General features: G+C 37.2%; 1 protein-coding gene across 3 annotated transcripts in view; it reads right to left on the reverse strand.

Annotated features, from left to right (window-relative positions):
- Nucleotides 1-1,733: 1,733 nt before the first annotated feature.
- The window catches only part of LOC108717360, a 57,491-nt gene continuing 39,910 nt past the window's right edge, over nt 1,734-19,314 (reverse strand). For all 3 annotated transcript variants that reach the window (XM_041568441.1, XM_041568440.1, XM_041568445.1), the window contains exons 9-13: nt 14,638-14,868; nt 12,159-12,317; nt 10,114-10,261; nt 8,034-8,177; nt 1,734-3,068 (exon numbers count right to left, since the gene is read on the reverse strand). In XM_041568441.1, the coding sequence (XP_041424375.1) occupies nt 2,611-3,068; nt 8,034-8,177; nt 10,114-10,261; nt 12,159-12,317; nt 14,638-14,868 (1,140 nt within the window). In that variant the 3' untranslated portion in view covers nt 1,734-2,610. The remainder of the gene's footprint in view (nt 3,069-8,033; nt 8,178-10,113; nt 10,262-12,158; nt 12,318-14,637; nt 14,869-19,314) is intronic.

The following is a 19,314-nucleotide window of genomic DNA, read 5'->3' on the forward strand; positions in this document are numbered from 1 at the left end:
CGTTGGGGCCTAGGGCCCACGATCGGATCAGCCCGATATTGCCCACCTCAAGGTGGGCATATCGGAGAAAGATCCGCTTGTTTGGCGACATCGCCAAACGAGCGGATCTCTCCGTGTATGGCCACCTTATCTGTTTCTGAGCCATTCTGTCTGACTATGCATTGTTCTGTACTTAATGGCTCTCCCGAATTTTACATTGAGCTCCTTCAATTGTCTAGAGCAGGGGTCTCCAACCTCCAACCTTTTTTTAGCCATGAGCCACAATCATATGTATATAAAAAAAAAGATGGAGAGCAACACAAGCATGCAAAATGTTCCTGGGGGTGCTAATTATGGGCTGTGATTGGCTATTGGTAGTCCCTATGTGGACTGTTAGTTTACAAGAGCTTCTGTTTGGCAGTACATCTGTTTTTTATGCAACAAAGACTTGCCTCCAAGCCAGGAATTCAAAAATAAGCACCTGCTTTGAGGCCACTGGGATCAACATCCAAGGAGTTGAGGAGCAACATGTTGCTCACGAGCCACTGGTTGGGGGATCAATGGTCTAGCGGGAGTCTCTGGACCTTTGTGCAGTAAGACCTGGTAGCACCCGAATAATTAACTGCTGGGCCCAAAGTCAGTAGTAGCTGGAATAGGCAGTAGAATAGGCAATAGAATATGTGACTGGTATCCACTTACCACTTATTATCATCATAAAGCAATTAAAAGCAAAGAAACAAAAAAATATTTTATTATTAATGAATAAACAAATATTTTCAATCTGATAATACTTGTACACAAAATGATTTAACAATTTTAAACTATAAATATAATAAACTTCAAACTAGTACACAGATTCTGATTTAGGGACAAAAAGGTGACTGGCTTGTGACAAGCCCATATTAGTGCCCTGAAAGGTTCTCCTACAGCAATGTCCCTGGAGCAACATACACTTTTTTTGGTGGAAGAATGCAGAGCTCCAGGTGTTGCGAAGACAAAGTATAAAGGTTCACATTAATTCAGGGTCATTTTATAAAGCATACCTATATTACTCAGTACTTGGGTTTTGAGTTAATAAAATATATTTTGTTTGGTATGTTCTGACTGTTTGCCACATATGTTATAGTTCCCAAGTCTCGTTATTATATTTCCTTATACTTACTTCCAGGTGACAATTCTATTTACTTAAAGAAGAAAATGCAAGTTGTTGCTAGCACATATACCCTTGGTGGAGACTATACTATAAATCAGAACTCATCTTTGTTTGGATAATATGAGAAATATATTTTTTATGTTCAAAATATACATACACATTTGCACACACAAGAATAAATAAATGTATTAAGCCAATACCTGGAAGGCATGGGACCCGAAGCTTGCCAGATAAGAAGAATACACACACACATATATATATATATATATATATATATATATATATATATATATATATATATATATATATATAGAGATATATATATATATATATATCTCTATATCTATATATATATATCTATATATATATATATATATATAGATATATATAAAAATAACATTTATGTAAATACAGACGCCCACTAATCACACATCTTATTCACTGTTAACAATGATAGAAATTAATGATATCTCAACCCCTGGATTATTTCTTCAAAATTAATTTCTTTGAAATTCATTCTAACGTACTTTTAGCACAAGAATGTGGATTCTTAAAAGGAGATTATTTTAATATAAAAATATAGATATCGGTGTATAATTTACTGGCAGAAAATTAAATTAGTGTCTTCCATTTTCTGATTGAAGTTGAATATACTATTTTCTATGAAACCACTAAAAAGCCCTTGTATTTCACTTATTTAGCTTAACAATAAAACCTCGAGAACATCGTTGATATTAAAGTGCAAACACACGGTCAGGAGATGTATTTTTTTAGAGCCGTTATCATTAGCTTCTTGCTCCACTTTAATGTTCAGTTTCTAATACACAGATCCTTATAAGAAAGCGAGTGCACCATAGAAATCCATAGACATCGGAACTAATAAAAGACATCAGAGCTGTTCTACAGATCTGTAAGTTAATGCCTCTGAGAGATCAGTATTAAAGCTGAACACATAGAACAGAACTAGTGATTGAATGAGTGAGTGAGTGAAACCTTGTCAGTTACAGATGATTTCTCTAAATGGCTCTTTAATAGAAGTAATTCTTACACTAATAGCTCATTATAGATCATTATTATGACATAAATCACACTAACAGCACGTGTAGTTATAATCACATGGGCTTTTTTTTTTTTTTAGTTTTATTTAATACAAAATTAATGACATTATATTGAAGGTTGGATTCAAAAGGGCTCCTATCCTGCACTACAATCGTCTACAGTTGATCTGGTTTTAAAGTTAACAACTAGCTAATTAATCTGCCAATTATTTGCTGTAAACTGAAACATGAAACTTTAAGAAAACCAAACAGGCTCTTTGCAGATTGTCGTACTTGAACTGACATTTATACAAAAGGCCTCCTGGAACCTGAATAAGAAAACTTTGTTGAAAATGTATTTTCTCTCAATAAATGTATTTTTGTTTGCTAAAATTTCCGATTAGGTTAACACTAGTGTACATTAATTATATTACATTTTATTCAGTCTTGCCAGGGAGGCCGTGCGGGATATTTAACACTCTTACTTCTCTGAAGACTTTTACTTCTTTGGCTATGGTCTTTCCCAGAACCTTGCTTCATCTGCAAAGACTCGTTTTTAAACAGATGTCTTTCCTTACTAGAAGCAAATGGCTGGCTAGGTTTCCTTATGTGCTCAACATTCTCAGCAAGAACATCTGATTTCTCCTCTTGATCAAGTGAAGCCATTCCTGCTTTTTCATCATCTCCTGTTTCAGACTTTACAGGGTGGTTTTTGGTAGAACCCCCTCTTTCTTTCCGTTCCTTCCTCAAATGATTAAGCGTTTCTAGGGACTGATCAAGTTCATCTTTTAGTTTTTCTATCTCATAAACTGATTTATCCCTTTGTTCTCCGCAGATTTTGAGTGAGTGCTCCAATGCAAGGAAGAATTCTTTACCTAATTTTGAAAGGGCTTCATCACCTAAAAAGTACAGAATAAAAAACAATTAGGAAGGGTCGGCTGTTTCATTTTTGTTTTGAAAACAATCCATATCCAAAATGTCAAAAGGTATTATTTTGCATTATTTTTTATTGGGTTTGAGCAATCAAGATTTTGAGAGAAGAGACTCTGTAAACACATAATTTGAAGTATAAAATATACTCTACATACAAAACATTATACAAGCACATTTTTGAAAAGTATGAGCCAGTTTGGGGAATTACTGATACAGGTATGGCCACAGTTGTTAAGTGCAGTGGGTCTGTTGCAGTCGCCCCACAAGACAGCACATTCTAACTGGAGGAATACATTGAAACCAAGTGCATCAAATTATTGTTATATATTTTTATATAATACACAAAAGCCATGAATATCTTGTAAATTATATCCTTATAAACGGTGAGTTCTGATGTCATCAGTTATAAACGGTGAGTTCTGATGTCATTTCTGTCACATGACTCACTGAAACTTGTGTATTATAATAAATAAAGTACCCCCTGTTGTAAAATATGAGGATATTAGAAGTTACCTCGGAGTTCCATGACCTGTATAAAAACACTCGGCCTTCGGCCTCGTGTTTTTATATGGTCATGGAACTCCTCGGTAACTTATTATATCCTTATATTTTACAAGAGGGGGTACTTAATTCACTATATATTATTCAGTTACTACTCAAAACTGAAAGGAGAATTAAAGCCTAAAAATTAATATGGCTAGAAATGCCATATTTTATATATAGTTATGGGATCTATTATCCAGAATGCTCGGGACCTGGGGTTTTCCAGATAAGGGATCTTTCCATAATTTTGAACTCCATTAATTAAGTCTCCTTTTAAATTTATTTAAAAATTAAATAAACCCAATAGGATTGTTTTAACGCTAAGGTTAAGGGCCCACGCTAAGATTTGGGGAGATTTAGTCTCCCGGCATCAAATCGCCTTTTCTTTGGACGACAAATCTCCCAGAAAAGCCTTCCCGCTGGCTAGAATCTAAATCGATGGCGGAATGGCACTCTGAGTGCTTTGTTTTCAGAAGTCGCCCGAAGTTTCCCATGAGGCAACTTTGGGCTTTTAGGGAGATTAGTCGCCCAAAGAAGAGAGCAATTATTTTCCTAGCGTAGTATAGGAGTGTTCTATATCTGGTTCTGGCATGGTTGGTGGTCATGAGATCATCTAAAATCCCTAGGATACACACCTGTGGCATTAGCAACTTAGGGAAGTCTAATTTATCTGCCAAGATGTTCATAACTTCAGTCCAGATATTAGCCACAGCTGGGCATGACCAGTCCATGTGTAGAAAGTTTGCCCCTTGTGTCCTACACCTGTGACACCTTGCGCTGGGATTGTGTCCCATGAATCTTAGTCATACAGGTGTAAGATATAGCTGCTGAAGCCATTTAAACTGATTTAGTCATTTGGAGTATAGGGAATAGTAGCTTCTGTCAGTTACCTCATCTCATTCCTCCTCTATGAGGTCTGGGATATCGGTCTGCAATTTATGGTAGGCCTTCTGGAAGGGTGAGGGGATTGTTTGCAGTAAGGTTTTGTACAATGTAGACATTGGTTTAGTTAGGGTGGGAGAACATAGTACAGATTTAAATTTAAGCTGGGAGATTTGTATATCCACTCTTACAAATTGTGCTAGGAAGACCTGCCTGAGCAAGAAATATCTAAATTGAGATAGGTTGTGGTCTGTACATTTCTCGTTAAAGAACTCAGATGATCCAAGCGTGACTGTTTCTGTTTACAACCGGGAATTACAAAATGCCTTAAATGAAGGGAACAAAGAGTGTGCTGAATAATAACTCCATGAGATGTTCTTAACAGGAAACAATTCCAGAATAAAATTATGGTTTGCGTAGTCACATGAACTTTTTTTTAAACAAATTAATTTCAATTAATTACATTTTGGATAATATGCTATAGGATTTACAGAGCTGAATTTGCACAAAGATAGCATTTCATATGTGTAATCTAAAGTGTGATTTATGATGAAATTTATGGTGAATTTATAATAACATGAATTTATAAAAATTGTTCTGTTGTGTATAAATTAATTGTGAGATCTTCAATTAATCAATATTGTTGAATACATAAAAAATATTGAAGAAAAATACCAAGTGCGACTAAAGAGATACTCTTTGCATATTTTCTTATTGTGGTACCATGTAACACATCCTGTAAGCGTCTGACCTGTTTACGGGGCCAGTATTAAAAAAATCAGGGAATTTATGGAAGTGAGGAAGGCGGGAATTTGACCACAGAGGTATATTAGGTGAAAAATCTGTATTATTTAATTAAAACGGAGTCTCCCCATAATTTCTGTATAACGGGTTTCGAAATAACGGGTCCCATACCTGTACTGATCTTACTGTACCAGCTGAGAGGCTTAGCATCTGGAACCCCAGGTCCCAAGCATTCTGCATAACAGATTCCAAACCTGAACTTCGCCTTGTACTGTGACTTCAGTAATATATATATATTTATACTACAAGTCCATTTCACAGCCAGAGAATCTGGGATCCATAGGTCACCAGCTGAAATGCTACAGGTTAAAGAAACCTGTTCTTAAATGTATCTTTAATGTCCAAAATGTTCAGTTAAAAACACATTTCTCCATCAATGTAATTAGGTTGAAACGGTGACAAAATACCTCCCTCCACATCCCACAGTAACGTATGTGAAAGGTGCTGTATAAAGCACAAGTAGCAGTTATATGTAGTAGTTTGTTTGCAGCATCTTTTGTGGAGTAGTTTTGCTGAAATTTCAGTGTATTACATTTGGGAAATACATGTTCAGAAAAGCTACAAACAGAAGTCATAGAGGAAGGTCTACACAGGTATAACTACAGAAGTGCAGGTGCAGAAGAACATAAAATGGAAATTACACTTTCTGCAAAAAAAAAGAAAAGTTACATTCACTCCAAAGGCTTGGGTATCCTGTTTAATAATCATGAATTTTAGAAGAAATGTCCCTTTCCAGTAGGAAAGATTGCTATACTGTAATGCAATGCCAACAGTCTCTGCAAGTAGAAGGTAAATGAATGTATCATGTTGACCTCCATGCCCTTCAAACCATATGCATCATAAGTACTGGACTATTCTGTTTGTAGCCCACATTCCTGTCATCTGCAGTGTCTGGATGTGGTTGTCTGTTTTTCCTCCTTGTCACCATGGACATGTAAGAATGAGCACACTCTCTGTTCCTGCCTGTTACGGATCAGTCTAAAGACTGGGTCAAACTTTCAGCACAGTATCCGTATAAATACGTTGGCAAGAGCACAAAAACACGTCAGTGTGTGAAGTGCACACAGAACGATGACAGCAAGAATTTGTTACTAATTCATTGAAAGAGGCTTTTATATATGTCATTGTGCAACTGCCTCAATACAGTTTCCTTATACTGAAGGTAAAAAAACGTATACAAGCAAGAAGGGACTGCCTACTCTTTTTGATGTTTAAATTACTTATCCATACAGAAGAATATGTGATATCCAATTGTATACACAGATTATGTTATAAGTTGAGATCTTCTACCCTTATCTGTTTCCCCACCCCTCTTCCTTCTGTATCCCTACCTTTCCTTTTTAGATACTACAATAAAAAAAGATTTATATATTATAGACATATTAATGTAAGCACAGTGCCCCTAGTGGCAGAGATGGGCATGAATACTAGATTGGGAATCTAGAGAGCCCAATAGAACAGGGATACATAGACTGTCAGATACTGATATGTTAACAGTCACTGAGGTTGCTTGTGCAGTAAGTCTCTGGCCCTTGTGTTGCAAGTTAAAGTTTATATAAAATACAGCTATAACAAAAAACAAATACAAAAAGTATTGCAGAAGTGATATTGGCTAACAATACAAATACATTGCAAGCTTTCGGAGCACCAAGGTCCCTTCGTCAGGCAAACTACAAATGAAAGCTGAAAAGGCACGGCATATCTAGTTAGATCATACTTTATACAGTAGATGCTGTTACACTACAGTTTCCCACTGTGAATATGAAAGTTGAGCCAAACAGTGGATCAAGTATGAAGTGTATACTGCACTCCAAAATGTAATAGTTCATTCACATACAGTAGATATTAGAGCATTTTAGTCTTCTACTTGCAAATGAACAGATCTGACCAGGGGTCACTCAGATAAAGTCTGTTCAGTGAATGTCTATGGCCCAATACACACATCAAACTCAAACGCTGGCCTGGAATTCTTATCACCCGTAAACCATTTGCAGCTGGGAATAATAATTTATTCTGCTGAATAAAATACACACGTCAGCCATTGCTCTGTTTTTTTTTTCTTTCTTGAGGCTTATCAGCAAAATACATTTGTGTGGGTCTCAACACACATAGATTATTGTACATCCTGAGCAGAAATTGACCAACCTATGCAAAATAGTTGTACTCGTAGCTTAAGAAGTTTTGTAACCTGGGAGACTAATGCCTACAGTTTATGCAGCACTATCTACTCATGCTGAATGCAGATAAATGTCGTTTCAGATGCCCCACTTCTGTAAGAATTATTTATCCCCCCTTGGTGCAATAGCATGCATAGCAATTCCAGGAGATTATCACTGGAAATTGCTCCTTGATGATTAAAAAAGCTATTGCCATCTCAATCAATGGGGAACCATTCTAAGTGTTTTTTCACTGCCAGTGGGATAGATCGCCTGGAATTGTTATGTGCGCCATTGCCCTGAGGGAGAAAAGTTAATTTTACAGAAGTGTGGATTTTCAAATTAAAGTTCTTGTATTCAGCAGCGGGAGACCGTACTGCATAAACTCTTTTTTATTCTATTTTTTACTCTATATATCCTCATACATTACATGGAATAGTTTCTTATCAGCATATCAAAGAAAACGTATGGTTCTAGGAGTGATTTTCTCCTATAGAAGAGAACAGCAATTTTGCCGTGGTTAAATTGAACAAGTTAAATTGTTACCTTCGTGCTGTTGTGTCTTTGATGGCGTCAAAGTGTCAACTGCATCTTGAATCTGTTCCACATTGTTTTTGAAAATTGTCAAGAAATTTCTCAAAGCTGTTTCAGATGCTTCACTTTTAAGTTCTGCATAAGAAGTAAGAACTTCTGCAACAAAGATTTCCAGGAATATTGTAAGATATAAATGGATAACAAACCTGTGCAATACAATATAAACTGACCTAGCTTTAAAATAGAATGAATGTAAAAAAAACAAATAGTTATGTAAACATCAGATGTCTTGATTATAATGAATTAGTAATTGCTGGCATCATGTGGCCACCATGGGTTGAGCCAACATAAGAGTTCTTGTCATGAATCAAGTTTAAAAGCTTTGATCTTTGCAGAAGAAATGAAGATCAGTTCTCAAACTCTTACTTTCAGTCTTTAATTCCACAGCTAGCTGACAAAGTTATTTTACAAAAGGTAATTTCCATATTGGTGACGCATTGCAATGGATGAGCACCACCCATTTGGTATTATTATCTGCTGAAATGAAAAAGAGCTACTGGGCGCAAGATGTTTTTGTGACCTTACATCTTACATACAGAGCATCTGTACCTAAGATAAAGGTTAAAGGAGAATGAAAAGGTACAGTTACTTGGGTTTTTTTACGTTGTTGGGCACTCCCTAATGATTCTAGTCTTTGCTATTACCCCGGACTAGTACTCCACTTCTTCAAAAAGAGAAACGGTTTGAGAAACATTGAGCATGTGCCAGGCTTCAGTAGGAGCAAGGGATGCATGGAAAACTTGAAAAAGATGGTGGTGTAGTGATATTCAAACAGTTCCCTGCTCTGGTGCTTTTTGAGAATAGATGCACCAACATGGAGTAACAAATTAGCAACTAAATCTGAGTGCTGCACAGCTTGCCCCCCCCCCCCAGTAAGTAAAATGGCACACCATATCAAACTTGCTGATGTTTTAGCAGTGCCCTTTATGCAACTCCAAGAAATATTGTTCAAAGAATAAGAAGCCATCTTCAATATAAATATCCATGGTATGCATCTTTATCCATGCTAAATAGGTATTGGATTGCCGTTACAGCACAAGCACATAAATATTTTTGACAACACCAAATGACATAAGAATTGGTAATTTTAGCCAAGACAATACCTTGGCCAGTTTCAACATTCAGCTGTGGCTGCATATGTTGCAAGGTAAAAAGAACATTACACAATAAATGCTCACTTATTTCAAGTGTTGAGATTGCAAAATACTAAAATATGTAACTTGGTTCCATATGAAAGAGCCTTTGAAGTGCTCTGTTTCAAGCAAAAATCAATACAAGCAAACTATTTTATCTACCCTGTTGAAAATGACACTAAACATCTTGGACACTGGTTTTGGAAACTGCAAGCTATTCATTAAATTGCATGTGTCTGAGTGCTGCATCAGGCTATTTTAAGCCAGATATCTCTATAACGGGCTTTATCCAATCAAGCTAATGAAGTAAGGTAGTCTAAAGTTCAATAAATATAACAAAAATAGTTTACATTTTGGAAAAAATTAAGATGCAAATTAAGATTTCTATATGTCATAGTTTGAAGTTTTACAAAGTAATTATATTTCGAAGATAACAGTTACATCTACTATTACATCCTGGCATCTGTTTTTACATTGACAAACTTGGGGGTTATTTTTCAAAGGTCATGATGCTTGAACTTGAAGAAACAAAACAACATTCTCGCACAGATTTGAGTGTTTTCTTGTCGCTGCCGTTTTCTCAACACAAAAGCTGCAGTCTTTCAAGATTCATTCAATCGAATTGGGACATCTACATGTAATTCAATTGAACTCTTCTATACGCTAAGTAATTCGGAACTCTTGACAGTTTCAAGAATTTTTTATTCAAACCTTAAATAATTTTCTCAAGTGTGTTTGCTATCAGGAAAACTGGTGTGTGGTTGACAAACTCAACTGACAAATATTTGAGTCAAGAAATACTCGGAGACATTTCAGGGGTTACACTTATAAAAAAAAAAAAAATAGATTTTGCAATAAATCTGCGCTTTACATTGTGGTTAAAATATTTGTGAACATACCTTTTAGTGGACAACAAACAACAGATGCAACATTTTCTTGAAAATTGTGGTAGGCTTGTTTAATCCCTTGGAATACGGCTTCAGTATACTGAACCTGCAGGCTGTAAATACTTCGGTGGAAATCAAGTTCAGCTTCTAATGCATGTATCTAAAAAAAATAAAGCATTCTTGAAGAAAATGGGTTGGATACTGCAATCACACTTTAAATATGACTCTGTAGCACTGACCGCAAATCTATGTAATATGGCTACTTCGACCATCGAATGGGCTACTTCGACTACGACCTTCGAATCGAACGATTCCTAACAATTTCCTGATCAAAGGAATATCCTTCGATCGATGGATTAAAATCCCTCGATTCGAAGGATTAATTCGTTCGATCGAATGATTATTCCTTCGATCGAAGGAATAGTGCAAAATCCTTCGATTTTCGAAGTCGAATGATTTTACTTCGACGGTCGAATATCGAGGGTTAATTAACCCTCGATATTCGACCCTAGGTAAATGTGCCCCATAGTGTAGAAAATAGACACTTTTACATTGAAATATATTAAGCTGAATGTTACCAAGTTTTCAAACAACTGGACAAACATTTTCCAGTATATATATGACTTAAACTACTTGACCAGTAAATGGAAATCTAATAGGACTTGTTCATATTCCAATGAGACATGATGGTAAATCCAATCATTTATTTATCTCATCTCTACATGAAGGCAATCTTTACATCTTTACATGGCTTTCCATCTTTCCTTTAAAGGGCAAATCAACCCCAAAATAAAAATTTGACTAATACAAAGAAAAACATCATTCTAAGCAACGTTCCAATATACATTTATTAAACATTTTCAGTGCTTTTACAGTTATTTGCTATTGAAAGCAACATTTGCTTAACTCCTGGTTGTTACTTTTTAAACAATGCAAAAAGTCTTAGTTCCCGAGCAAAGACAAGTCTGTTAATCAGCTGCCTTGTCTTACATTATATATACAAGTTACTTTTAAGCCATAAGAATTTGTAATGAATGCAAAGTTACTTAGAATTATGTTTGCTTTTATTAGGCAAAACTTTTTTTGGGTTGACATTCCCTTTAATAGATAATTTGGCTTGTGCACTAAATTGGCCAGTGATCTCCTAGCTCAAATTTTATGGCAAACAGGCGCATGCACACATGTGGCCACCATTTTTAATTTTTTTATAACAGAGTTGTATTTTATTGGTTCTGTTGCAAAATTACCAAGGGGGTGTCTTTCACCTTTAATAGCCTCATTTCAGGCTTCAATCTGAGATTATGCTAACTTTATCACCAAAACATTAAATATGTCAATCAGGGTTTTGATTTGGCCAACTCTTTTGTGAGGCTTTTGCAAACTCAAAAATGTTGTCTTAAAACACCACAAAGTGGTTAGGGTTTTATATATGTAAAAATTAGGGATGCATCGAATCCACTATTTTGGATTTGGCCAAACCCCTGAACCCTTCGCAAAAGATTCGGCCGAATACCGAACCAAATTCTAATTTGCATATCCAAATTAGGGGTGGAAAGGGGAAAACAGTTTTTACTTCCTTGTTTTGTGACAAAAAGTCACGCAATCTCACTCCCCGCCCCTAATTTGCATATGCAAATTAGGATTCGGTTGAGCCAGGCAGAAGGATTCGGCCGAATCCTGCTGAAAAAGGCCAAATCCTGGCCGAATTCCGAGCTGAATCCTAGATTCGGTGCATCCCTAGTAAAAACAAACAAACAAACCACATTCATTTCCTTGCATTGTAATAGGGCCCTCCAGAATTTGGAGATTTTTGGATAACGTGTTTCTGGATAAGGGATCCAATAATGTTAATATATAAAATTGCACATGGCCAAAGTAAAGCATAAAGCACATAGTTTTAAATTGAATTAAAAATGTATTCACATAAAATATAAGAGCATCACTTCCATGGAACGGAGTACTCTGAATGTTGTATGTAAAGAATGAAAAAAAACCCAGTAGGGAGTTCTTCAGCACTGCCAAAGTAAAAATCGTTAAGTCAACAATATCTGTAATACCTGCTGCAGTGCCATTAATCTGGAATAACTGGCAGCTTTTACCAGTGCTTCTGCTGCTCGCTTTGCCCGTTGCTGGGGAGCACCCCTGGGAAGAGCAGGCAAGGCTGCCAGCACATTCTCCACAGTAAATTCATGGCTGACCAAACATTCCATTTGTGCCTGCAATATGAAAGTTATAGCAACTTCAGACTAAAGAGGTGGGAAGTGAACACAATATTCTTTTAAAGACACAATTACAAAATTAAACCAATTTCAGTAAACAAATTATTTATTACACAACACAAATAAAGGAAAAATGAGACATAAATGCAACTTGAAGAAGCATATTTTTTCCCACCATGAGCATATGGTCACCAGGAAATTACCACATCATGGATACGGCTCCAAGTGTCTGTGTATATATTACCTTATAATACACAAAAGCCATGAATATCCTGTAAATGATAACGGTGAGTTCTGATGTCATCAGTTATAAACGGTGAGTTCTGATGTCATTTCTGTCACATGACTCACTGAAATTTGTGTATTATAATAAATAAAGTACCCCCAGTTGTAAAATATGTGGATATTAGAAGTTACCGAGGAGTTCCATGACCTGTATAAAAATGGTCATGAAACTCCTCGGTAACTTATAATATCTTTATATTTTACAAGAGGGGGTACTTTATTCACTATATAATCTACAGTCTGGTCATTTCCCTATGAGACCAGACTGTAAATTATATAGTGAATAAAGTACCCCCTCTTGTAAAATATAAGGATATTATAAGTTACCGAGGAGTTTCATGACCATATAAAAACACGAGGCCGAAGGCCGAGTGTTTTTATACAAGTCATGGAACTCCGAGGTAACTTCTAATATCCTCATATTTTGCAACTGGGGGTACTTTATTTATTATAATACACAAGTTTCAGTGAGTCATGTGACTAAAATGACATCAGAACTCACCGTTTATAACTGATGACATCAGAACTCACCGTTTATAAGGATATAATTTACAAGATATTCATGGCTTTTGTGTATTATATCCTTATAAACGGCGCATCTGACGTCAGAACGCACCGTTTATAACAGGGGCCCCAGGCCGCTGAATTTGACGCTGCGCGTCCGAAACGGACGCCGGCGTGTCAGAAACAGACAAGAGCGCCCAGAATTTCGACTCCGACCCCCCCCCCCCAAAATGTCGATTATAATGAATAATGTACCCCCTACTAGAAATTTATAAAGATATCAGAAGTCACCTCGGAGTTATGTGACCTGTATACTCGGTGACTTATATCTTTATAAATTACAGTAGGGGATACATTATCCACTATATAATACACAAAAGCCATGAATATCTTGTAAATTATATCCTTATAATCGGTGAGTAGTGATGTCATCAGTTATAAACGGTGAGTAGTGATGTAATTTCTGTCACATGACTCACTAAAATTTGTGTATTATAATAAATAAAGTACCCCCAATTGTAAAATATGAGGATATTATAAGTTACCTCGGAGTTCCATGACCTGTATAAAAACACTCGGCCTTCGGCCTCGTGTTTTTATATGGTCATGAAACTCCTCGGTAACTTATAATATCCTTATATTTTACAAGAGGAGGTACTTTATTCACTATATAACTGTGTCAGACTCCATCGGGTATTTGGAAGTGGCAGGTCTGTAATACTGGTTATAGTGTATGCTAAAAGGTGTTCTTATTCACCATTTGATTACTTGATGGTGTGATGGTATTTAACAGTAGTTTAGCGAAATAAAACACCTAAGAATAGGTCACACACAGTATGGGGTACCTGGGTGATGGCCCAGAGACAATAAAGTGAAGTATATATATATCTGTATATAATAAAACTCAACCTGCTGTATACCACTATTTTGGCCCCTGAGACACTACTCTTCTTCTTTCTATCTTTTCTCTTCCTCTATATGTATGATAAAAAAATAAAAGCTTAAAAAAAAAAAAAAAAAAGAATAGGTCACAGATAAAAGGTCAAGAAAAAGGTGAAACAAAATGTGAGAAATCAGTGGGAGCAACCATGCGTGGGAGCATGTTTCCCTAGTTGGATACCCTGGGGAGATTATTTATCCTTAATTAATACAACTACCTTTAGTATGAGCCCCATGCCACATTTTCCACCTTTTAGTTTATTGTATTGTAGTCTCAAAATTACCATATTGAAGTAATTTTTAGGATTATTTTATTGTCTTAGATGATGGTTCCTGTTGTTTTCATTAGGAAAGAAGATGATTCAAGAGTTAAATCTTCAAGAAAGATTAAGAACTCCAGATTCAAATGTATAACAGTATGAAACACTGAAGGTGTCTTGTGATTATCTGATGTCACAAGTTGTCATTAGAAACAGGGTTATGTAGGCAACGTGAATCATCTCTGCAACGGCTCTACCCCATGAGCAGAAGGCCTCTGTCTCACCCCAGCTTTGGATATAAAAATGAAAACAACAACATTTAGACTTACCCATGGTGCAGATGGTACGATCAGAGTCATTGTTAGTAAATCTTTAGAACATTCCTCCACATACTGATTACACACTGTCAAATGATTCATTAATCGAGCATAGATAACTTTTGGCAGTATATGGTAAGCTGAATCAGGGACTTCTTTTCCAGGGGATAGAATAAGGCTCAGTGTCTCCTTTGTAGAATGTAATTGCCTGAATAGTTTGCAGAGTTTTCCCTCAAGTGCACTCTGTCAGAAAGAAACCCATGTTTTAGTGTCATTACTAATGGACTAACAAATAGAAAAACAGCATTCAAAGTAAATTATATTTCTTCAAGGTCATATGCCAACCAGAGCAGCATGGGTCTGTACTTCAGATGCTGATCAGGGCACTGTGCATCAGTTTTATTTGGGAATCCACATTGGAACACAATGTACAATTATCTTTGAGGAGCTCTTTCATCCCACACTTGCAATCAAAATTTTGAGGTTTAGAGAATATAGGCAAAGGCAACCTAGACCCCCATAAGCTCATTAGGGCTTTAGCACACGGGCAGATTTGGGGAGATTTAGTCATCTGTTGACTAATCGCCTCTTCTTCAGGGCGACCTTCCATCTGTATTACTATAACAAATCACGTCAATTTTTAAGCCAGGACAAAATACTATTTACTTTGGAAAGGAAGAACATTTGGTACTTTATCAATTTCTCTTGTGCTTTGCAGTGTTTATTTTGCTTAAAGTTTAAGCATATTCAGTTTTGATGCAGAACAGTCATGGAGGATGAGCTATTACCTGTCTTGCCTAAGGGCTTTAGCACACAGGCATAATCGGAGAGATTAATCGAATAATCACCTCTTCTTCAGGGCTACAATCTCCCCAAACTGCTTTCTCCCCGCTAAAATGAAAAATCGATTGCGGCAATGCACTTGCCATGCTTCGATTTCCGTTGTCGCCGGAAGTTTCCTTGTGAGGCAACTTTGGTCGAATTCGGAAATCGAAGTGCCGCAAGTGCATTGCAGCAGGTAATTTTTCCTTTTAGCAGGCGGAAGGCAGTTCAGGGAGATTATCGCCCTGAAGAATAGGCGATTAGTCGCCAGGTGACTAAATCTCCCTGAATCTGCCCGTGTGCTAAAGCCCTTAGGCAAGACAGGTATTAGCTCATCCTCCATGACTGTTCTGCATCAAAACTGAATACGCTTAAACTTTAAGCAAAATAAACACTGCAAAGCACAAGAGAAACTGATAAAGAACCAAATGTTCTTCCTTCCCAAAGTAAATAGTATTTGTCCTGGCTTAAAAATTGACATGATTTGTTATAGCAATACAGCTGGAAAGGTGCCTGGGCTGGATATATTGTATAACTCTATGCTACGCCTCACATATTCATATAAGCCCTAAAATAAACAAGCATGCAAGGAAATATGCAGAACATTTTAAAAGGAAACAAAAAAACAGAGAAATGTGGAGCAGAATTCCAGGCATAGCTCTGTAGCACCTGCACAACAATGAAACATCTTAGGACAAAAGGGCAGGCCAGAGGGAATTAGCATTAGACGGCTGGCACTCCCAGAACCGCTTTGAAAGGGGCATGATTTGACTCAGCATGAAAACCAACACAAAGCAAGACTTTTAGCCTTTGAAATGAATATGCAAACAATTTTTCATAGCTCTGGCTCAGATATGTTGCTGTTATGTGAATGGCCTAAAGCAAGAAAATAAACAGAGTTAAAACAAGAGGAAGAGGCATCTGTCAGCAACTGCGTCCAGTGTTTATCTTCCCTGTTTATTTTCGGAAGGCAGCTGAACAAGTTGTGCGCTAATATCTCTAATGTGCTTCACCTAAAATAAACTTGCCCTTTTATTCAATTTTCAAATACTACACTTTGTAAAATAATGCACAAAATATGTTTCTCTATATTTTTACAGACCCCTGTGTCCTTAGAAAGCATGGAAGAATTTAACATTTGTATATGATACTTTAAACTGACAGTTATCCCAGGAAATAAAAGTACATAACATATTATAAAGGTGGTTTAGAAATTCCATTTTTAAGTAGGAATGGCATCTGTTATCACAAATCCTTTCACCTTGGGTTTTTTTTTTTTGCTAAGGTTTTTTTTCCTCAGAATTCGAATCCCCATATCCTATGGATTCTGTCATGGGAAAACATGTTTTTCAAAATCCATCAGTTAATAGCGCTCCAGCAGCAGAATCCTGGATTTAAATCAATTTTTCAAATTAGAAAAAGATTTTTTTATGTTTAATTTGATGTGGGGCTAGACAAGTTCTTCATTTCCCTCAGCCATGTGACTTGTGATCTGATAAGCAGCAGTCACTCTGGTTGGTTTGGTTCCCCCCAGCAGCCTATCAACAGAACAATGGGATGTAACAAGATAACAGCTTAATGACTGGCTAAGGGTAAGGACACACGGGCAGATTCAGGGAGATCAGATCTCCTCTCCTTCGGGGTGACAATCTCTCTTCGTGAGGCAACTTCGGAAAACAAAGTGTGGCAGTTCGGGGAGATTGTAACCCCGAAGAGGCGATTTGTCGCCAGGGCGACTAATCTCCCCGAATCTGCCCTGTGCCCTTACCCTAAAATGAATAGCAATTAATAGTAAAACACCCAAGTCCAACAAAGATTCCTCCAGTTATATTGAGTAGGAGAAAACAATAGCTTATCTGAAGTTCCAATGTGAAGTGCTGGCTCCTTCTGAAATTTCAGAACCAGGAACAATGCACTGAGATGGCCAACTACACAAAAATTTTAAATGGTAGTATGCATTATTTGCAATGTACACAGTGAAATTTAATAGTAAAAGCTACACCATAAAAATCGTGATAGAATCCATTTAAGGCTACCTTAAAGGGATACTGTCATGGGAAAACATTTTTTTTTTTGGGGCAGCTGGGAAATTGACAAAATGTCTAGCCCCATGTCAGATTTCAAAAATCTGACAGTTAATAGTGCTGTTCCAGCAGAATTCTGCACTGAAATCCATTTTTCAAAAGAGCAAACAGATTTTGTTATATTCAGTTTTGAAATCTGATATGGGGCTAGACATATTGTCAATTTCCCAGCTGCCCCCAGTCATGAGACTTATGCTCTGATAAACTTCAATCACTCTTTACTGCTGTACTGCAAGTTGGAGTGATATCACCCCCCCCCAGCAGCCTAACAACAGAACAATGGATAGCAGCTCCCTAACACAAGATAACAGCTCCCTGGAAGAACAGCAGGGGTGCTTCGCCAATGAGGCGTGTTGAGGCTGTCGCCTCTGGCGGCAGCGCCCCACTAGGTACCAGGGGCAGCAAAAATGCTGCTCCTGGTACTTTAAGAGCGAATTTCTGGGGGAGGGGGGGCAGCAGCAACTGCCGGCTGCCTCAGGTGGCAGAGGGGCCAGGATCGCCCCTGAAGAACAGCACTAAATAGGAAAAGCCAAGTCCCACTGAGACTGATTCAGTTACATTAAGTAGGAGAAATAGCCTGCCAGAAAGTAATTCCAGGCACAAGTCACATGACTGGGCCAGCTGGGAAACTGACAAAATGTCTAGACCCATGTCAGATTTAAAAATTGAATATAAAAAAAAATTGTTTGCTCTTTTGAGAAATGGATTACAGTGCAGAATTCTGCTGGAGCAGCACTATTAACTGAAAACATGTTTTTCCATGACAGTATCACTTTATCACTTTTTCACTTTTTTCCAAAATGAATCAGTTAATAGTGCTGCTCCAGCAGAATTCTGCACTGAAATCCATTTCTTAAAAGAGCAAACAGATTTTTTTATGTTCAATTTTGAAATCTGACATGGGGCTAGACATTTTGTCAATTTCCCAGCTGCCCCAAGTCACGTGACTTGTGCTCTGATAAACTTCAATCACTCTTTACTGCTGTACTGCAAGTTGGAGTGATATCACCCCCCTCCCTTTTCCCCCCAGCAGCCAAACAAAAGAACAATGGGAAGGTAACCAGATAGCAGCTCCCTAACACAAGATAACAGCTGCCTGGTACATCTAAGAACAACACTCAATAGTAAAAACCCATGTCCCAATGAGACACATTCAGTTACATTGAGAAGGAAAAACAGCAGCCTGCCAGAAAGCATTTCTCTCCTAAAGCGCAGGCACAAGTCACATGACCAGGGGCAGCTGGGACCTAACCTGTATGGTTTGTTTGTGTGCACCGTGAATCATAGGACCCCAGGGGGCTGCCCTTACTTTTTTTAAAATGGCAGTTTTCTATTTAAGATTACCCAATGGCACATACTACTAAAAAAGTATATTATTATGAAAATGGTTTATTTACATGAAGCAGGGGTTTTCATATAAGATGTTGTATGCAATATCTTTTTATAGAGACCTACATTGTTTGAGGGGTATAGTATTCCCTTAATGCTGATAAGTGGCGGTATACAGGTGCACATTTGTATGCCTCAATGGCTGATGAGATATGGCATTTGGCATCAATATGTCCTTCCCCACCTGTCACTGCTTCTTATTCAAAAGAATGGATAACAATCTTCTAAAAGCAGTCATTCCTGGGGAGTGGCCACCTGGCATGTCTACAATTTGCCAATGGCAGAGCATTTTCAGTAGCAGACAAATTGCCACATGTACCTTTGTGCTTTGGACTCAAATATAGTACAGCAGAGTGATACATAATTTTGAGTATATGTATTGTTTGAATTTCTA

Source organism: Xenopus laevis, chromosome 1L (assembly GCF_017654675.1).
Source record: "Xenopus laevis strain J_2021 chromosome 1L, Xenopus_laevis_v10.1, whole genome shotgun sequence".
Classification (NCBI taxonomy): domain Eukaryota; kingdom Metazoa; phylum Chordata; class Amphibia; order Anura; family Pipidae; genus Xenopus; species Xenopus laevis.